The 23,636-nt window shown below is 32.7% G+C and overlaps 1 protein-coding gene across 1 annotated transcript in view; it reads right to left on the minus strand.

Moving 5' to 3' along the window:
• Positions 1-13,624, minus strand: part of LOC127702574 (low-density lipoprotein receptor-related protein 12-like) — a 31,815-nt gene extending 18,191 nt beyond the window's left edge. The window contains exons 1-6 of the mRNA XM_052206827.1: positions 13,537-13,624; positions 11,171-11,227; positions 6,487-6,607; positions 5,586-5,791; positions 1,926-2,054; positions 1,310-1,477 (exon numbers count right to left, since the gene is read on the minus strand). Of these exons, the coding sequence (XP_052062787.1) occupies positions 1,310-1,477; positions 1,926-2,054; positions 5,586-5,791; positions 6,487-6,607; positions 11,171-11,227; positions 13,537-13,552 (697 nt within the window). The 5' untranslated portion in view covers positions 13,553-13,624. The remainder of the gene's footprint in view (positions 1-1,309; positions 1,478-1,925; positions 2,055-5,585; positions 5,792-6,486; positions 6,608-11,170; positions 11,228-13,536) is intronic.
• Positions 13,625-23,636: the final 10,012 nt, after the last annotated feature.

The following is a 23,636-nucleotide window of genomic DNA, read 5'->3' on the forward strand; positions in this document are numbered from 1 at the left end:
TGCTGTTATGTGTCTATACAACTTATATGTGTGTATACACATATTATGTAGGCACTTGTTATGTATGTATTCACTTGTTTTGTATGTATGCACCTGTTATGAATGTATGCACCTGTTACATGCACCTGATATGTATGCATGCACCTGTTATGTATGTATACACTTGTTATGTTTGTAGACTTTGTTATGTATGCATACACCTGTTATGTATGTATGTTAACACTTTTGTAGCTATGCACTTGTTATATATGTATAAACCTGTTATGTATATATGAACTTGTTATGTATGTATACACCTGTTATGTATGGTTGCACTTGCTATGTATGTATGCACTTATTATGTATGTATTCACTTGTGACAGAGGTGTTTACTCCTATTTCAGTCTATCAGTTGTATTAACCATTTTCTCAGTATTTTCTCAGTATATAGTAGCAACGCAAGTAATGAACTGCCCACTTCATAGCCTACATATTTTCATAATTCTAATCTACAGTTACATACTTTGAATGATCAGTAAAACAGAAGATTAATTAGAGGTGTTCCGAAAGGTGCTGAAATCTCTATCTTTATTGTGTTTTATATAGGTCTCTTACATCGCTCATTCAAGCACTTTGGTGAGAAAAAACATAAAGTTTTTTAAATGAACCAGAAACCGTACCTCCATGAATAAAATCTGTGGTCCGTATTTTGCATTTAAAATCCATGTAATATACAGAAAATCTATAGTGGTAAACAATCCTGCATATAACTGTTATATAAAAATAAGAAGATGAGGTACCACATGGCTATCAACAATGAACAAAACACATACCATATAGTAAGCCATTAAAAGGCATTGACATGATAAAATTTAAAGTAGAAAAATAACGCCCTGTTTTATGACAAAACACATATGACCAGCAACAACCAACTACAACTACTGAATTACAGGCTCCTGTCTTAAGAAAAGCACATACAGAATGTTCCAGGATAAACTTATTTTGCAAGCACTCAACTCTTCTATTACCTGAGATAGTGATATAACAGCACAACATAAGTACAACCTGATAACTGACAATAAGCTGTAACTAGAATTTTTGCAGTAACTAGTGATTGATATTTTTGCTGTAGCTGGTAACTGATATTTAGCTGTAACTGGTTACTGATATTTAGCTGTAGCTGGTTACTGATATTTAGCTGTAACTGGTAATTGATGTTTTTGCTGTAAGTGGTAACGAATACTAATGTGTAAACTGGTAACTGATGCTGGAACTTTACTGTAACTGGTACCTGATACCTTAATTGATATTTTCTGTAACTAACACTTACCACAGCTGGATTCATCCTCACCATACCTACAGTTGTTACGTCCATCACACTGATACATTGGTTCTACACATATATACTCCGTATCATACCAATTTACAGATCTGCACCTTATCTCACCAGGATCACATTGTTGTTGCTTTGTTGTTGTAGGAGCACTTGTTGTCTTTTCTATAAAGATAGAATGAAAGTCAATATCCTACTTCTTTGTTATTTCACAGATATATAATTAAAGAAACAAGTGGATCTCAATAATTATGCTTTTTAATCAGTGAAATTAAAAGCAGCACTGGCACTTTTGTAGCTGAAACAAACAACCCCTCCAATACAATACATTCTGTGGGAACATTCAATGACAATTTTTGCACACTCTCTTTGTTTGTCCTGTGTAAGTACTAAGTAAATTCTTTTTACTTTATTTTTGGGATTAGTCCTTGTAAGCCGAATTAAAATTGATTTGTTGTCAAGTTTTCTTATTTTCTTTAAAGTTTTTATATTAAGGAAGGCCCAAGTTATACATATATTCATGACGATTTTTATTTGAATATTTTAATTTCTACCAAAAATTTATTGCTGGTGAAAAATTAGTTGATTCACAGTAAAAAATATCTCAACATACTTGTTAAGCAGTCAATCTCATCACTATTATCACCACATTCATCCGCATCGTTACACTTCCAGCTTTCATAGATACATTTTCCATTGGAACATTTATATTCATCTTCCAAACATACTGAGGACATGTCACCTTAAAAAAACAAATTCAATGATAAATCTTCCATTCAAGATCAGCCTTTATAGAAGTAAGTTTTGTATTATTAGAACTATTGCTTGACCCCAAAGATTGCAATCATAGTAAAATTCTTTAATGAGAAAATTCATTTTCAACAAGCATTCTGTGAGTATTGCCTGGCAATACAAAGTCCCCTACCAGTTAAAACTTCATTGTACTGGAACAAAATGCTAACTTGATCTATAACTTGTCATGGTGTAAACTATATAACAAATATCAAGTCAATATCTTCAAGCATGACAAAAAAAATGTGGAAAATTGATTATTTGAGTGAATTTTCTAAGTCCAAGGATCATAACTCTGCACAAAATCATCAAACCGGAAAAAAATTCGAAATTGATCTGTAACTGATTATTTGAGTGAATTTTCTAAGTCCAAGGACAATAACTCTGCACAAAATCATTAGACCGAGCCAAACTTCGAACTTGATCTGTAACAGGTCATGATAACACTATATACCAATCATCAAATCAATATGTTCAAGCATGACAAAAAAAAAGTACAGAAAACTGATTATTTGAGTGAATTTTCAAAGTTTAAGAACCATAACTCTGCACAAAATCGTCAGACAGGAACAAAAGTCAAACTTGATCTGTAACTTGTCATGATAAAACAATACACCAAATATCAAATCAATATCTTCAAGCATGAAGAAAAAAAGTGTGGAAAACTGATTTGCTGGACTGACGGATGGAAAGACACACGGACAGAGTGCAAACCTAAAGTCCCCTTCGTCTTCGTCGGTAGGGGACTAAAAACTAAGCTTGAAACATTCTTAAATATTTTGAGTGATTTCCTAACTTTATCTCATTTTTAGTATTAAAATGCAAATGTTGAAATTAAAAAAGCAATACTTTCACATGTAAATTATGCAAAATATTCAAAGTCAATGAACCATGACTAAACCCACAGGGCCAAATAATTCCTATGCCAAAGATATGCCAATGCTGATACAACAACATACCAAATATCATTAACTTATCATAAGTGGTTTCCCTTAAACAGAACTAATCACAAACTTTAAAGTCTAATGAACATGATGAAATGAGTTTCTTGTAATTTAAATGTTATCGAAATTATTGAACTAATCATGCATATATACTAAACTAAGTCCTGTATGCACGTTTTTTATATTTATTATAAATCTTTAACGCATTAAAGATAATATTTCATTCAGTGATTGTTGATCACAAGCTAACTAACTTACGAGTTTGTTGCTGAAGTTTATCAGATCGTGACATTGATAAATTAGTCACATGACAAATAAGTGAATGGATAGAGACATGACATTTTTTTTTTATATGTTCCAGGCATTTGTTAACTAAACTTTTCCTTAACAGTTGTTAAATGATTTGCTGTATCTAATTTGTTCTTTAAGAATCAGTTATTCTGATTTACCTTTCAGTGCAAGTTGTTTACATTCTTTTATTACGGTGTTCCCCTCGCACCTGCGCTGTGCGGTGGCCGAAGTTCTAACGAGTGGTTTAGTAGTTCAGGTCACTGCATACAGGACAATATCAGCAAATTGAATGAAGATTTTGATGATATAAAGAATTTCTTTTACAAGAAAGTTCACATACACTTGTTTTCTTGTAAAACATAGCCATTCATGTATATCAAACATATTTAACTTTTTTTTTAATTTGAAGTTTTATATGACTTTAATGTGTAATCTATGCAAAAGTTTCAAAGTCAATAGACCATGACTGAGTGGGCAGGGCAAAATAATCTCCATCGAAATGAGATGTGCCAATGTAAACAAGAGTGCACACGCTGAAATGTCTCGCCTTCTTTACTAATCATTGATATTATGTTGATAGTCCTAAATATAAAGCTTTATTACAACTGTCACATAAACTTAACATTAACCAAGAAAACTAAACATTGACCGATGAACAATGAAAATGAGGTCAAGGTCAGATGAACCATGCCAGGCAGGCATGTACAGCTAACAATTCTTCCATACAACAAATATAGTTGACCTATTGCTTATAGTTTAGGAAAAACAGACCAAAACGCAAAAACTGAACACTGAGCAATGAACTGTGAAAATGAGGTCAAGGTCAAATAAAACATGCGCAACTGACATATAGATCATAAAATATTTCCATACACCAAATATAGTTGACCTATTGCATATAGTATTAGAAAAAAAGACCAAAACTCAAAATCTCAAAAAACTTTGACCACTGAACCATGAAAATGAGGTCAAGGTCAAATGACACCTGCCAGCTAGACATGTACACCTTACAATCATTCCATACACCAAAAATAGTAGACCTATTGCATACAGTATAAGAAAAACAGACCAAAACACAAAAACTTAACTATAACCACTGAACCATGAAAATGAGGTCAAGGTCAGATGACACCTGCCAGTTGGACATGTACACCTTACAGTCCTTCCATACACTGAATATACTTGACCTATTGCTTATAGTATCTGAGATATGGACTTGACCACCAAAACTTAACCTTGTTCACTGATCCATGAAATGAGGTCGAGGTCAAGTTATAACTGTCTAACGGGCATGAGGACCTTGCAAGGTACGCACATACCGAATATAGTTATCCTACTACTTATAATAAGAGAGAATTTAACATTACAAAAATTTTTAACTTTTTTTTCAAGTAGTCACTGAAACATGAAAATGAGGTCATGGACATTGGGCATGTGACTGACGGAAACTTTGTAACATGAGGCATCCATATACAAAGTATGAAGCATCCAGGTTTTCCACCTTCTAAAATATAAAGCTTTTATGAAGTAAGCTAACGCCGTCGTAGCCGCCTCCTGATCACTATCGCTATGTCGAGCTTTCTGCAACAAAAGTCGCAGGCTCTACAATAAAACTGCATAACAAATATCATTAAGGTATTATAAGTGGTTATCCATAAATTGACTTAATTACAAACTTTAACATGTAAACTATGAAAAAGTTTACATGTCAATAGACCAAGACTGAGGAGGCAGGGCAAAACAATCTGCATGGAAATGAGATGTGCCAATATAAATACAACTGCATAAGTGGTTCTTCTTAAACTGACATAATCACAAACTTTTACAAATTGTTGCCGCCGCTGCTGGAAACAGCATACATTTTGTACTGGAGTCTTGCTTTTTGACTATCAAAGCGAGACAAAAATTGTATGAAATTTGTTAAGATATATCTTAATCATTTCTTTAGCAGTACATATGTTCTTTAATTTCATGAACATTTTTAAAATTTCAAAATTTCATATTCAGCAAAAAATTTACTTGCTGCTGGAATGAAAGAAATCCCATACTAGCAACAGGAAATTTGCTCTGAAGTCACTGTAGTTCTATTGGAATTTTCCACCTTAAGCTGAACACATCACATTCACACTTGTGATTATCTATAGTAATTAATTCTAATGACATGATTGAACAACTATTGTCATCATCAAATCCCTTATCACAAATAGGCAAATTAAAAAAAAAATTCTAAACCAAAAGACCAATACCTCTTGTATACTTTGCAGAAAATCCTACATCAGCTACAGATGTATTCTGGTAATAATTTATCAATACTCTAGTATCATATATATCAGATACATGTATGTACACATAAGGTGTTTGTCTTCCACAGAGCTTTTGTCCATCAATCGTTAAGTAGTTACTTCCACATGTACCATCAGATGACCTTTGACCTATGTTAATTCGACTAAAGCTGAAATATTACAAGAAAAGTTGAATCATTTTCAAATCATTTAAACTTAGGGTGCATTAAAATGTTCAAATGAAAAAGAAATAGATTACAGAAGACTTTGTATCCCAAATGATTTGAAAAAGATTAAGATTGTTTTATATGTGTACATTTTATAGTGTGTCTTTCTATGTTGTGATGTTACACTATTGTTTCAGAAAAAGGGTGAAGGTTTGGTACCATTAAAACGTTTAAACCTGCTGCATTTGTTTGCACCTGTCCTAAGTCAGGAATCTGATGTTCAGTAGTTGTCGTTTGTTGATGTGGTTCATAAGTGTTTCTCGTTTTTTATATAGATTAGACCGTTGGTTTTCCCGTTTGAATGGTTTTACACTAGTAATTTTTTGGGGCCCTTTATAGCTTACTGTTCGGTGTGAGCCAAGGCTCCGTGTTGAAGACCGTACTGTGACCTATAATAGTTTCAATATTTTTGTAACCTTTAGAAATGAAAACCTATAAAATAATGTAAATGGAAAGTTATTTACAAACCTATATATATAAAGATTAAGTTTCAGAGAAATATGTACAAATTGTTCAAGAAAAAATCTACTGATAATCACCAGTACAATAAGCTAAAGAAAATCACTTCTGACAAATTATCTCCCTTTATTGATCTGATTCCTCTGACAAGTTATCTACATATACCCTTGAAAACTTACCTGACAGTGATTACCTCCCATGCATTTGGTTGTATAGACCATTGATGACAATAGACTGCAGGTCGAATGAATGGAATGTCTATTGACCCCTTCCTGTCTGTTAACTCCTCATATTTACAAACTGAAATAATAATAAAACACCATTCTTTATTCTCTAATTCATTACTACATGTAGGTTAATCTTTTGTTATTTCCAATGAAAGGTAAATTTCACTTCAAAATGGTAACATTATTATTAAAACCAAACTTTAGCAGTTATTAATTTCTCTCAACCTTGTCAATATTTAACTGATATATATACAAATGTATTCGGCATCATTCATCAGGGTAATAAATGCATCCATAAATTTGGTTATAAGTAGGTTACTTAGTCATAAAACTCAGAAGTTTAACTTAAGTAAAAATAAATGGAGAATGTGTCCATACATGTAGGACACACATGATGCCCCCGCTTGCATATGACATTATAAAGGGATATAACTAGAGAACTGTCAAAGTGATGCCACCCAAATTTGAACTTGATCTGTGTTTTATGGAAATAATCATTGAGTATAAGATTCATAACATTTGGTTGAGGCAAACTCAAGTTAGAGAACTGACACTGATTTTGGAATGTAAGTGCGGACAAACAAATGTACAAGGGTGACACTTAGATGCTTAGTGTCCCCTCTGCTGCATCAGGGGCATTAAAAAAAAAAACACAAATATAGGTCAGATTGCATACACACATGGGCACTAGGGGGTAGTCCAATATTCCCCCTTAACTTTATTGAGGTGAATTCAAACTAAAAATAAAATGCTCCACTGGGCACAGCTTGATACGACAGCAGAGGTCAAACCCTGAACAGTTGGGGCAAGTATGGACACAACATTCAAGCTTGATACAGCTCTGAATTTGGATTGTGATTAAATATTTGACACAGCATAGGTTTCTGACACAGAATGAATGTTGTCTAAAAATTTTAAAAATTTTATTTTACCTATTATGGTCCAATATCCAAAATCTAAATACATGGTTAGTTTCAGCATATCAAAGAATCCAAAGAACTCAATTTTTTATGAAATCAAACAAAGTTTAATTTGAAATCAAACAAAGTTTAATTTGAAATCAAACAAAGTTTAATTTTGAACCCCAACTTGGACCAACTTGAAAAATGGGCCCATAATCAAAAATCTAAACACATGTTTAGATTCAGCATATCAAAGAACCCCAAGAATTCAATTTTTGCTAAAATCAAACTAAGTTTAATTTTGGACCCTTTGGACTTTAATGTAGACCAGTTTAAAAAAACAGACCCAAAATTAAAAATCTAAATACACGGTTAGATTTGGCATATCAAAGAACCCCAATAATTCAATTTTTGATGAAATCAAACAAAGTTTAATTTTGGACCCTTTTGACCTCAATATGAACCAATTTGATAGCAAGGCCCACAAATTAAAAATCTAAATACATGGCTAGATTCAGCATATCAAAGAACCCCATATATTCAATTTTTGTTGAAATCAAACAAAGTTTAATTTTGGACCCCAATTTGGACCAACTTGAAAACTGGACCCAAAATCAAAAATCTAAATACATGTTTAGATTCAGCATATCAAAGAACCCCATATATTCAATTTTTGTTAAAATCAAACTAAGTTTAATTTTGGACCCTTTGGACCTTAATGTAGACCAATTTGAAAACTGTACCCAAAATTAAAAATCTATATACACGGTTAGATTCGGCATATCAAATAAATAAATGTGGTCAAAGATTTTACAAAATCTAATGCGCCATACTGTGCAATTAAAGATTACTTCTTGAAATTTTTCAATATTTGAAATATGAAAAAAAAATAATATATGAAGAATAATTCTTTTTAATTTCTGAAATCTGAAATGAGAAAAAATTGACCCCCCACAATTTCTTTTTACCCCCTCCCCCCTATTTCCCCCAAAAAATTCTTTCCCTCAAGATATGGTCATAATCTCAATTCAAATTTCCCATAGTGCTAACTTAATCTATTTTATAATAGAATTTAAAATATGGTGTCAAATCTTTCATATGGATTTTTTTGTAAAAAAAAAAAAAGATGCAACATTTGGAGATATTTTTACTGGTCTTCCTTTATAAATATGCATTTCTTTAAACATAATTTAAAAGCAGTGTAAGGGAAGTAATAAAAACATTGTATTTGGATTACCTCCCTTACACTGTTTTAAATTGTCTTAATTGTTCATTAACCATTACTTTATGGTTACAAGAGCGCAATTATTCGTAATGCATTTTCCATAGGGTACCACTGGTGTTCCGTATTTTTTTTCTCGAAGACTACACAAACTAGGGAAAAACGGATTGCAGTTCCTGTTACTAGAAATGCCAGTGTTGCATTACAACCAAAAAAATATATAGGGTCATGCGGCAGAAATTGACTTAAAATGCAGTTGAAAAAGATCGTCTATTTTTTTCGCTTAATGAAAAAGGCATATTTTTAATGGCTCCGACGTGCAGAAATGGAGGATATTTTCTATACTTCGTAAAATGTGAATATGATTTTCTGCAATTTTTAAACCTAATTGGATAAGCTTTCGATTAAATGTAATTCCAATCCTGTATCATCCAATCAGAAGCCGTATAGTATTCTATTCTGAGTACCATCTTGGGGTAAAAAACTTGCCGGTAAAATGTAAACAAATAATTGCGCTCTTGTAACCTATACGGTAATGAAAAAAAATTCCGAAAATTAAGCGCCCGCGCTAAATGAAGCGCTAGCGTCTATCTAGATAAAATCACGTCTTTAAAACATTATCTGATCACTCTCTTAATTTTAAGAATTAGTTTTTGCCCGCCGATCGGGCCAAAAATTTGAACTGATTTTTTCACCAAATACGGTACTGTTCAAAAAGACATGAAGATAAAGTTTATTTACTGGCCTTATTTTTCAAAGGTCACCCAGCACTGATCATATTGTCGACAAAACCGTTCTGATATGGAAAAGCTACATCGAATTTTGAAGAATGGCTTTAAATGAAACCATTTCTTGAAAAAACACGTTTTTGAAACAGACTATAGTTTTTCCAAATTTTGAAAATATGATAATATTACTACTTTGGCAGGATAAACTATTCTTGGACTACAATATTCAATGCCAAGATTAATTTTTCTACTTTGCAATTTAACTAAATCGTTGGTGTTTGCTTAGGGACCCTTTCGGTCAATTTTCACCAAATTAGCTTTTTGCTAGAATAGCAACTGAGTCACGATCATTATTGTTAAAAACCAAAATGAATCTTCAAATTCAAGATATACACATGCTTTTCCCCATAAAAACAGTAGATATCACAAAACCGTTCTATTCTCTTCATACTTTGTCGACATTCGAGCCCACCCTAGATTTAGATATGGAAATCAACACAAATAGTAAACAGACTATAGCTTGAATTCACGTTAATGAAAAGTCCATTTGACCCAATTTCTCGCTGTTTCACATTTTTTCCGAGCAAAATGACTATTTTTAACATTTTTCTAAGCCTTATTAAAAAAAAATGTCTTTTTTCTATAGGTTACAAGAGCGCAATTATTCGTAATGCATTTTCCATAGGGTACCACTGGTGTTCCGTATTTTTTTTCTCGAAGACTACACAAACTAGGGAAAAACGGATTGCAGTTCCTGTTACTAGAAATGCCAGTGTTGCATTACAACCAAAAAAATATATAGGGTCATGCGGCAGAAATTGACTTAAAATGCAGTTGAAAAAGATCGTCTATTTTTTTCGCTTAATGAAAAAGGCATATTTTTAATGGCTCCGACGTGCAGAAATGGAGGATATTTTCTATACTTCCTAAAATGTGAATATGATTTTCTGCAATTTTTAAACCTAATTGGATAAGCTTTCGATTAAATGTAATTCCAATCCTGTATCATCCAATCAGAAGCCGTATAGTATTCTATTCTGAGTACCATCTTGGGGTAAAAAACTTGCCGGTAAAATGTAAACAAATAATTGCGCTCTTGTAACCTTATACATAATTTTAAAGCAGTGTAAGGGAGGTAATTCAAATGATGTACTTGATTAATCTCCCTTACACTGCTTTAAATTATGTTTTGTACTAAAGTATCTGTCAATCAACCAGGACAACCTTGTTTTTCCCCCTTTTTTGCCCCTAATTCCTAAACGGTTTGTTCCATAACCCCCCAAAGCAAATCCTAACAATCCCTTTGTGGTATGGAAACTTGTGGTATAATTTCAGAGAGATCCATACACCGTTCCACAAGTTATTGTCTGGAAACTAGAAAATGCTTATTTTAGGCCCCTTTTTGGCCCCTAATTCCTTAACTGTTGGTACTATAACCCCCAAAATCAATCCCAACCTTCCTTTTGTGGTATAGAACCTTATGGTAAAATTTCATAGAGATCCATTCACTTAAACTTAAGTTAGAGTGCGAAAACCATTGTCTCTTCGGACGACGACGCCAACGTCATACGAATATACGACCGCAAAATTTTTTTGCGGTCATATAATAACAAAATAAAGGTTTTTAAAGACTATCTTTAGGATAGTTATGTGTTGTTGTATATTATACATTTAATCCCTATTCATTCCTTTTTCAAACTAATATTTTTAAAAGTAAAACAGGTATTGAAAAGTTTCTCCAAAAGATATATACTACATCATAAAAACAAGAGAAATATACTTACATGATAAGTTTTTTGATGCGGCTAAAAAGCATTGCAAGATCAAGATGAAAATCAAAGCTGAAAATAGAAACAGACATGACAAAATGCATGACAGATACATGTAAATAACAAGATGAACTCTGAGCTAGTGCTCACTAATGATACCCCTCCCTAATAATTATTCAGTAAACAGGTAAATGGGAAATGGATCACATGGTTAACTTAAGCATGCTCACATAAACTTTGATACAAAATTTTTTGGAAAAATTTTCAGGAACCATGTACATGTATCAGGAATACAATGAATTACTTCAATAAGGTACAGAAGAGACATTAAATACTGGATGTAACTGTGTTACATGCATGTTAATTATTCTATACAAAGATTAAGTACTGAAAAATATTGGAAACCCATTTTTTTATTCCAACAAGGATTTTGCTTCATTGATGCCTTTTGGAATGATATACGTGTAATATTCAAATCAAATGAGATAAAATCATTTCCTATGGAATTGTTCTAGTTTACAAGGTTTTCATAACATTTTAGGTTAGCAAATGCAATCAGATAAAGAAGCTATTAAATCAAGTTGTATATACACATGTACAAGTACATGTATGAACATTATTCAAATTTTACTTGTTTTATGTGCAAAATTCATTATTTGTAATGTTTAACTAAATACTTGGAATTCACAGCAAAACAAGGAATCCCAAATATATCCCTTCACAGGATTCTCGCTGAGGAATTTTAAAGGTGAGTCCAGGGACTTGTCATTTTTTGGCCATGGCGAGTCCAGCAATGTGAAGATGAAATTTTATTGCTATATAATTTATTATTTCAGTCTCCATGACCATGATGACAAAATAGAAAAGGAATTACCAGATTACCTTCAATTTAGATGAATTTTAAAATTTTGTTATAAACCGATGTTTTATGAGCTCAGTTGATACAACATTTTACCATCTTGATGCACCTTGTGACTCATTAATTTTGAAAATGATGAGTCCAGGACTCATGGACTTGCCTTAGTGAGAACCCTGCCCACATGTACATGTACATCATTCAAAAAAGAGGAGATTTTTGAAAATCCAAAAATCTGTCCTCTGTTCTGTCGTAATAACATAAAAAAAGAACCAGTGCACGTGAAGTCAATCAGATGTGGCCATGGATGCTTAAAAATTCTAAAGATCTACTCCAAAATATTCAACCCCAATCTTTATAAAATTTTGCAGTAATATCAAAACTTTTGATATTTCTACACTTTACATTACTATTCCCCATAATCAATTGAAAGATCAACTGCATCGTTTCATTAAACAGAGTTTTTTGTTTTTAAATGGGATTTAAAAATACATGAACCTTAAGCTTGTTTTAAGTCATGAAAAATCTTACTTTGTGAAGAACCACACGGATTCCAACAACAAATACATCCATTGGCAAGATGATATCATCAAAATGCTGAACTTTTTGATCAACAACATATTTGTTGAGTTTGGTGGATTGATATTTCAACACACAGCCTGTATTCCAATGGGTACATATTTTACACCCCTACTAGCTGATTTGATTTTGTACTCTTACAATGTATGAAGAAGAGTTCATACAGAACCTTTTCAAAGACAAAAAGAAAAAGCATCTACATGTAGCAAAATTCTTTCATTTTACTTTCAGATATACTGATGATGTCCTCCCACTCAATAACCCTAAATTCAGCAGTGAGTGCTAATGCATCTCATTATTCATATTTCCCGGTCAGCCAGTGAATTTGAGATAACTAATACGCTATGATCTTTCCTGTTCACATTATAGGGACTTCCTTAATATGGGTTTGCTTCTTAAACAAAAACTGCTCCAACAGAGTTATGAGAATGAATTACTAAAATCAACAATACAAAAGTCTTAGTCACCATAACAATTTGGTTGACTGATACTATGAGTCTATGTGTCCACGTCTCAACTCACTAGCCACATGTTATTGACGTCTTAGATCTTAATGAAGGGTGTGAACATGTAGGGTGTGAATGTGTGGTTGCGAGAGTGATTGGGGCGAACAAACCCGGATTCGAACGGGATTACTACAACAATAATTTCAATGTCAGAGACAATGTTAAAAAATAAGGGGATTTAAGACAGTAACCAATATGTGACCATTATGTTATCCTAATCCCTGTTTGGATTCGGCGATCATTTAAATTAGAAAACAACTCTAAACTGCGTTTACAATTCATGATATATTAGACAAATTATGTCAGTATGACAGTAACCAGGTGTTGCGAATAATTGTGTTGGTAAAGATTATATTATTGTTATATGTTAACTTAATGATATAATCTACGAATAGACTATTTTTATCAGATTACGCAAATGGATAGTATATAAGTAATACCTGTGATCTGTAACATTTAAAATTTAGAGAGAAATTGTCAAAAACATAATAAATAAAACAACTTCCTGCTGATGGTCACACTAAAATTAGAAGCACAGACGGTAATGTTTAGAATTCGGAAAACGGGAGACAATCGTCAAGCTGAACCTTTTTTAAGACTAACTAGTCTGTCCGCTGTCTGTTAGGCGTGGTGTTTTTTTTTATTGAATAAACTATACAATCAACAGAGACATATAGTTTAATAATATTAGTCATTATTTATTGTATTATATCAAGGATTTGTATTGTCTATATACTAATCCTTGATTATATGCTATCAACAATTAAAAATAAATCTTCCACACCCCTGGCTAATAAAAATTCCCTAATTTTGTTGTCTAATTTTTTAAATAATACAGTCATCTAAAGTCGCAATGTTATTTATACATACAATACTTGAGTGTCATGTCTGTTTAAACCGGTGAACTTGATTTGGTTTGAACATACTAGTATATAGCCATGTATCACTAATAAAATACTGTGTATCCCACATAAAATGACTATAACCACAATCATTAAGTATGGATTATACAATGTAGCATTTTTTAACCTCGTTATATCATTTCTATATCTAAACAATGAGTACTTATATAATTGAGGAAGTTTTAATTGTTTTCCAGAAAATATATTTGTCCAGTGATTGATTATACGGATTTTCATAGAAAGAGAAGAAATAATATTACTTATAATCAGATTCATACACAAGAATCATGCATGCAGGGACAGCTGAGCGGTGTAACGTTCTAAGCGACCAAAAGGGTGTATTATCGGACTGATAAAATTTAACATTGTTTTATTTAGAAAAAAACAGTTGTTTTGAAATGATTGTCAACATTTAATTTGTACAATCAGAAAAGTTTACTGCGTCAAGTAAAATTTTTTATAAATGTTTCTTTATTTTGATGTAAAAAATCACTTTATGTTATGTTCACGATTTGAAAATTACCCGTGAAAAGATTAATTGATGTTATATGCCACTTTCAGCTCTATTGTAATCTTTCTTGGCGGTCAGTTTTTATTGGTGGAGGAAGCCGGAGTGTCCGGAGGGCACCACTGATAAAACTGACAATTCTAATCAATTGCACTTGGAGTCGAGCGCACATCGAACTCACAACATCAGTGTTGGCAGGCTAGTCATACAGTAGTTCCACTACTTTTTTTCTCTTGATAAAATTTTATTCAAATTTGTGCAATAAAAAAAATCACCAGACAGCACCTGGTGTCACAAACAAACAGTTGCATGCAGTCAAGCAGTCAAGCAATTAAACAAAAGTGTAAATATTTTAATTCTATTACATATCAACTAGTATAGTTTAAATTAATACAATATTTCTGCATGGTTATCTGTTACTTTAATAACAAGATTGTCTGATATAAAATATTTTTTTCTAATAATAAATATTCTATTCTCAGATTTAAAAGATAAAAAAAAATGAGAGTTCGACTACTTAGACCACATGGCCACCGAAGCCGCTTCCCGTGAAAAGATACGTTCTTCTATATAACTTAACGAGAGACATTTATATGTGTCTGACCTAACGGAATCCAATGGCTAGTGGTATGGAAAAAAATCGTATAAAATTTATGTTTGGAGTGACAGCATTTTGCCACATCCCATGCTATTTCTGAATAATTTCTCTTTCGGAAAGAGATAGGCAAAAGTTACCAAAGGGACATTCAAACTTCAAAGTCGAAAAGGAACTGAAACTGCCATGGCAAGAATCGGAAGACGAACAAAAGACAATCAACATTATACAAAACACAACATAGGAAGCTAAGGACTGAGCAACACGAACCCCACCAAAAAACCGGGGGATCTTCAGAAGGGTAAGCATATCCTGTTCTACATGTGGCAATTGATCGTGTAAGTATAAACCCGGTGATAAGTCTAATTTGGTAGGTCACATCCGAGGAAAAAAGGACGGGATTGTGGTTACGACAATAAAAAATATATCCGTCGTCATCTAGATCTGTGAAACAGATATTCCATAACGATCAATCAACTCGTGATGGCATTCGTAAAATTTTCGAAGGGATTTCAACGTCACCACTTGGAACTCTTGGTTCAATAGCTTCCTTGTAAGCAGCAACCCTCTATCAAGGAAATCATTATAGGAAATGCAAGCTCTGGAATATCGTATCAACTGGGAGATATATACTCCATCTGCAGGAGCTGCTGAAAAGTTGCTACATAGAAATGGAACGTTCACAATTGGCCACTTGAAGTCATCTCTTCGTCGTACAGTTTTGTTCTCGATCGACCCTCATTGTCAATTTCTAGTTGTAAGTCAAGATATGAGACAGACTCAACTGTATCTGTTGTGTCCTTAATTTCATGTTTGATGGGATAGATGCGTTCAACATAGTTACCAAACTTTGAATTATTTATTGAGAGGACATAATTTGTATAGAGGAACATGAAGTTAAAAGATAATGCTATCTTCTTTTTATTTTCCCTAAGAAGCTCCTGTATGAACTCTGTCTCATATGAATAACGGAACAATTCCTCCAGAAGAGGAGCACAGTTTGTTCCCAAGGGAAAGCCAATTGTTTGTTGAAAACACGTCCTACAAACGTAAAAATACGTTGTCAATCAAGAAATCATGCGTCTTGAAAATGTCAGCTTCAGAGATTTTTTTTTTGTTTGAATAAAAAAGTATAACAAAAGATACCGAACTCCAAGGCAAATTCAAAAAGGGGAAGTCCATAATTACTGACAAAATCAAACGCTATCAATCAACGGAACAAGTGAAAAACAACTGCCATATTCCTAACTTGGTACGGGCATTTCCGAATGAAATGATTTGTTAAACCTGGTTTTATAGCTAAACCTCCCACATGTATCAGAGTGGGTTTTTTTTTAACAAAGTGCAAAACAGTTATTCTAAGTTGACATTTACTGTTATTATACTTCACGTTAAAATGTCAGATTTTGATTGGTTAATACGAGGGAGATAATTTACTCTTTCCCATGGCTCAACGAGAGACAATTTTTTGAATGTTACCTCTCGTGTAGACCAATCAAAAATCGATAATTTATAGGACATTGAATTGAATTTGCATCAATAATTTTAAAGACAATGCTCAAGTTCTCCGTTGCGGCATCAGACTTTTTCATATAGACCGTCAACATAAAAAAAAATATATCTTGCTTCACTGTTGTTGTTTTTATAATGACTGTAAGTCATAGTTAATTATTTTCAATTTACAATTTAAAAGACAAGAACGACAGAGCATTTAGTGTACTAATGAATTAAATAACACATAGTCTAGGGTGTGACAGAGCAGATTGTTACCCCGAGAAAACAAATTAATTCATAAAATATTATCAGGTCCATTAAAATGCAGCACTAAATGTAATATTCAGTTAACACAAAAGTTATTTATATATTGGAATTGATATCCCAGTAAACATACGTTGTGAGCTCTTGATACACACACTGTACAATATTGTTTATACAATTTTGAATGGAACTATTCCTGCTTATTTTGTCCAGATTGAGGTACTCTTATTTTGATACATGTTATTGTTTGTTATTTGATGATAGCACCCAGAAAAACATCACATATGCACTTTTATATTTAACAACGTAAACATTTAACCTGGAAAAACCCTCCACTGATCATTGTGACGAACCACTGAGCATTGTGACGAGCAACTCTGTAGAGTCGTCCAAAGCAGCTGTCTCAACTTACAACTAGAGTCAAATTAATTTTACTGTAAATACGTTTTCACCAAACCATGCACAGTACAGCTGACGTTAATTTCAACGTTTTGAAGGCGGTCACTTCAAATTAAAGTAATAGTAGAAGTATTTCTATCCTTAACCAAATTATATATACAAACAGCTTAAACTTTATGCCAGTTTAAATTACTGTTCATTGTTTGAGTATGGTGAATGTTACAGGTAAGTTTTTGCTAAAATGGGTTATAAAAAATACACGGATGAACAGATAAATCCGGTGCTAAAATGGGTTATAATGTTTGCGCTAAAATGTCTCCTAGTAGTTTAAAAAATTTTCGTTAAATATCTTGCACCCGCTGTGTTATCATCGGCTGTTTTTTTTTTTTTTTTTAATTATTGAAAGATTTTTTTACAATATTAAAAGACCATGTAAAATTTGAAGTGGAAGGGGAAAGTTAATCAATTTGAAAAATTTAAGATATTGAAAATAGATTCAGAAAATCAAAAACTAACCTTAAGAAATGGAAAAAAAACATATTTAAACGTAACGGACCTAAATGAAGCTTCAATTAGAAATGTTCATATGAAAGAGTGACGATATGAAGGAGTAATCATAAACAATAAGTGGAAAAACTAACAACAGACTGACCAAAAGGGAGGATGAACTCACCCAAAAGGCAACAAAACACTAAGCAGAAAACTAAAGATTGAGAAACAAGATCCACGATTTATCCGGAGATCACCCACGAAAAATGTACTATAGATGTGCTTAAAAATAAGCAGTTTCTGCACATAGAGTGGCACTCGTCGTGTTGCAAATTTCCCGGAAAATATCTGTTATCCGAGATAATTCCCATTCCTTGATGTAAGGAACAGAAACGGACAAAATTGTATTTATGATAAATTGAATATAGCCTTGTCAAGCTATGATACAGCTATTCAAGAAATGTCAATTTAATATGATGACGCCCTTAAAACTTTCGAAAAAATACTTCAACTTTAATACAATATATATGATGTTCTGCAAGAACGATGAAGAACGATTTGTTAGAACCAATCGTTGAGTAGCTCAAACATCTATCGAGCAAATCATCATTTCATAGAAAACGCAAATCATAGTATATCGTCTCTTATATACACCCGAAGCAAGTGCTGCTGGAAATTTGCTTCATAGAAATGAAAGGTTCACAACGGAAAAAATAACAATTCTATTGTCGAAAGGTTTAGTTGATATAATCAACTACAATCTTTGACAAACGGATGATTTCAAAGTTCACACTATACTGACTTCACTAACTAGGATGTACTGGGACATGACAACTGCTACTACAGAGTTATAAGGAAAACGACTGAAATCGACACAACATTAGTTTTACGACCACAAATTGGTTGACTGAAACGATGTGTCTGTGTCTCAACTCACAAGTGACATATTTTCGCGGTTTTAGATCTTTAGATGCAAGAATAGTGGTCTGATCTGTAAAATTACCGATTGTGTCTTTTTCCAGATTATGATTTGTCGAGAGTATATTCGCGTGGCCGTCCGCGCATGCATATCAGGAAATGCCTACCCTGTCGAAGATCCCGGTCTTGCTCTTTTTGATTTCCCTCACTTCAATTGGTTGCGTTGTGGACGTTTTTACATGTGTTTCCTATTGCATTGAAAATTTGCCTATTTTAGCTGCTCCACTTTTTCGGCCCCAGAGTTCGACTCCTGTTTTTGCGAAGTTCGTATTCCTGAACTTTATTTGTCTGTGTAGTGTTTTGTGCTCTTCATCTTCGTTATTGGTTTTGCCCTCCAACTGTTTTGATTCGACTGCCACTGGTGAGTCTTATATAGACAAAACTCCTGTCTGGCGTACTAAATCATGCTCCTAGACTGGTATTTTTTACGAGTTTTTATGGACTGTTGTTCGTCTTTTGGTCTTTTTTAATGCCATGGTGTTGTCTTTTTCTTCGACTTGTGGTTTTTGATATCTCCCATTGGCATCTTCACATCCTATTTTTAACGAATGAAAGTCTAAAATTAATATATGTATAAAGATAAATGTATATTAAATAATATTGACAGATACATATTTTGAATATATTAAACAGTTATGGTCTTACAGGAAAAGTGAGACTCATTTAAAACCCTTTTTTGTATTAAGAAGTGTATAAATTAGGGAAGTCAACTCGGTGAAGATTTACTAATCGAGTACTCGTTTGACAAAATTGAAACACAAAATTGTACCATTTTATGTTTTTTGGGTCGTTGTCTTATGAACGTAAAACCCCTTAAAATTATTACCTAGGACTAGATAATAGTCCAAGGAATTTTATACCATAATTATTGGTCACTTACTACATGTACTAATTATGTAAACTGGCAATAATATAATCAAGAAATTAATTAATATCTATAGAAAAATTATTACTCAAACAACAGTAAACAAACACAATTAATGATCAACAAAGGGGTGATGATTAGAACTTACTGATGCCTTCAATCATTTTCTAAGGGTCGACACAGAGTGCAACGAATTTGTTCTTATTTAAAAATATTAACTTGTCAACTATTTCTTGGACGAGGCGATTTCTCAACTTATTTACTTAACTAACAGTCCTGCTGATGAAAATATATGCCCAGACGGTACAGAGGTGAAGAAATGACTAAAGACAGCTTAAAGTGTAAGCCTTCTTCTTCTTCTTCTTCTTCCGAATACGGGAGTAGACTCCTATGTAGGAGTGTAAAGGAGAGTGCTCTTGTTCATAGACTTCATCTGATTGGAGGAATTTTGAAAGACATGCAGTTAAACGCAAACATTCGAATCGTATTTTTTTTTCTAATATTTAATTACCCGGGAGGCGCTCTCAATAAAAATATTTTTTTTTAAGCTTTAGAAACAAACACCATTTTAACAGGAAACCGATTAATCGAGTATCATTTTAGTATTCGATACTCGGTACTACCGAGCGATACTCGAGTACTCGAGTACTCGTTGACATCCCTAGTATAAATCGTCAAATGAAAAGTACGTTATGACAAATGTGAATTTGAGGTGTGTGATGAGAATACAGATGAAAGTCTATCAAGTGGCATGTTGTCGTTTGTATTTTGTCTTTGATTTACGTTTTCTGTACTTTGTGTTTGGTATACGAGCTGAACACATTACGCAGTTAATTATATCAAACACTACTATGGTGGTTAGTATCAATGTCAAAATAATGACACCGCCGTATCCAATCATTGATGCTGAAGTCCTTCTATCGACTGCCGATGTCAATCGTCTTTTTGTGGATGACAATGCCGCCTTATCCACTGATATTGCCTTGGTTATGTTTAAAACTGGCACTTGGCGAATTAAGTTATAATTATGAATGATTTCACGAATGTTACAATCACACGTGCAGAGCTGTGGTAGAACGTTATAAGTTGCAACAGCTGTTTCTTTGGGTTGGATTGTGGATTGCACTTCTGAAAAACATCAAACATTTAATATATAAATAGACAGCAATCCCATTTTTTTTTCTGACATAAGAATCAAAGAAAACATCACTATTTAAGTATAATTTACTTTCATTTCAAAGAAATGAAATAGAGACAATTGTCATGCTTGATAACAAATATTTTGACATATTGGAATAATGTAACGTTACAAAACATTACTCCCATCGCACAAATTTTGAATTAGATGGTTTCGTGGATTCATTTTAGACTTGTTTTTTTATGAAGATACAAATCTTAATGTTTTTATCTTTGGGGCAAACAAATAATGTGTGTCTTGATAAGGTTATCTATCCAGTGAAACATGTGCATCAAACAGACTAAAATTGATACATTTAACTTTGACTAGCGGTAGGTGTATATGTTACAGTAAATGTGTATAATTAGAGATTATGCATAATCCCTGAAATTTTTAGGGATCATGTATATTAACTGGCAACTTTAGTGATTATATATAATCACTAAAATTTTCAGGAATTATACATAATCACTAAAATTTTCCGGAATTTTACATAATCACTAAAAATATGTCAGGGATTATACAAAATAACTGGAATGATGAGACAATGTAACTTATTCTAGAAAATCATATTCAAAATAAAAATAAGAAGATGAAGTATGATCAAACATCTTTATAAACTTAAATATTAAAATGTTAAGCACAATACTCTAATACAAATCATTTATTTTCACAAATTATATTGTAAATTTGGATGATATCTTTTATTGTACATTTACCAATCAACCGATTTCATGCTCCGCTTTGCTTCTTTTTTTTTTTGCAGCAACGTCCACTTTAAAAACAAAAACCTTGTCCTTCACATATTGGACCTCTAATTGATTTCTTGTGTAGGACCCCCGCCAAATTCTGTTTCGTAGCCAGGCAATATTCTTTTCAGTCCGTTCATGAACAATTGCCATTATATTTTTGGGTATCCCTTTCTGCGATCAACATGCAGAATCTGTATCAAAACATTACAGACAATGTTTGTCTCCTCCTAATTGTGTTCAATCTGTCTGTGTTATGTTTGTTTTTCTGTACGTTTAGTTGTGGTGCCACATGTGGAGCAGGATCTGCTTACCCTTCCGGAGCACCTGAGATCACCCCCAGTTTTTGGTGGGGTTCGTGTTGCTTAGTCTTTAGTTTTCTATGTTGTGTCATCTGTACTATTATTTGTCTGTTTGTCTTTTTATTTTTGGCCATGGCGTTGTCAGTTTGTTTTCGATCTATGAGTTTGACTGTCCCTCTGGTATCTTTCGTCCCTCTTTTAGTTGCATTTGTTTGCTAACTTTCAATTCATTGTGCCTTAGAATTTAGAAAAAAAAACAAATATCCAATAACCTTCATTGCCTTTTTTTACAGCAAATTACATGCACTATGCATTTACATTCAGAACAAGAATGTGCATTTGATATTAAAATAATGAGATGTGGTATAATAGCCAATGAGACAACTATCCACCAAAGTTTAAATAAAGTGGCAATTATAGAAAACCGGGCGGCCTTCAACAGTGAGATAAACCCATACGGTATGAAACAATTCAATTGAGTAAACTAACGGCCTAAGTTATCACAAAACAATTTACGAAGAACAAATATGTTTGGTATTACTATAAATTTTCACTTCGTACTATGAACATCAAAATTATTTATTTTGTAAAAATATTTCCTTTCTTTATTTTGACCTGTACACGTATACATAACAACAAAATTATTTTCATTTACCTGTGTTTAAAGTAATTGCAAATGGCTGATATTTTTGTTCGAGCATATAGTGTTTTTTTTTTAAATTGTTTAACATTTCACAGCGGTATAATATGTTACTTTTATTATTCTTCCTTTAGTTTATTTATTTTGTATTTACATTGTATCATAGATCGAATTTATTTGTTCAGTGTATGTTCACTGGTGTTAATATGTCCTTTGATTGAGTTAAGCCATTTCAGTTGATATTTTATAGTGTGTCTTTCTATGTTGTGATGTTACACTATTGTTTCAGAAAAAGGGTGAAGGTTTGGTACCATTAAAACGTTTAAACCAGCCGCAAATGTTTGCACCTGTCCTAAGTCAGGAATCTGATGTTCAGTAGTTGTCGTTTGTTGATGTGGTTGAAGTGTTTCTCGTTTCTCGTTTTTTTATATAGATTAGACCGTTGGTTTTCCCGTTTGAATGGTTTTACACTAGTAATTTTTGGGGCCCTTTATAGCTTGCTGTTCGGTGTGAGCCAAGGCTCCATGTTGAAGACCGTACTTTGACCTATAATGTTTACTTTTATAAATTTTGACTTGGATGGAGAATTGTCTCATTGGCACTCATACCACATCTTCTTATATCTATGACAGACGTGAAACAACGACAATCACTGAACTACAGGCTCCTGACTTGGAACAGGCCCATACAGAATGTGGCGGGATTAAACATGTTTGCTGGTGCCAAATGACGCTGTTTATGGAAAACAATTGAATTTATTGCATACATGTGAAGTTATGACTATCATTGAAAATGCTGGTATTTTGATTTCAGTTTTGAATACTTTTTTTTAATTCGAGAGTATGTGTGGTTCAACACAGTTAAATATCATATCGCTAGAAAAACTATTCACTTTAAATTTGAAAAGTTGGCAGGGAATAAAAACTGTTCACTTAAACCTTAAAAAGGTAAAATACAGATGATTTATTTGTGTATTATAGAATCATTTTTATCAAACAAAGGAACTTTGTTCTATTGATTATACCTGAAATCATGTCAGGGAATTTGTAAAATAAATCTTAAAATCTTTAGTGATTCTGTAAAATCACTGATCATTTTCAGGAATTATGCAAAATCCCTAAAAAAAAATAGGGATTCTACATTATCCCCGTATTATACAAATTCATTGTAACATATAC

Source organism: Mytilus californianus, unplaced genomic scaffold (genome assembly GCF_021869535.1).
Source record: "Mytilus californianus isolate M0D057914Y unplaced genomic scaffold, xbMytCali1.0.p SCAF_5, whole genome shotgun sequence".
In the NCBI taxonomy this organism is placed as follows: Eukaryota; Metazoa; Mollusca; class Bivalvia; order Mytilida; family Mytilidae; genus Mytilus; species Mytilus californianus.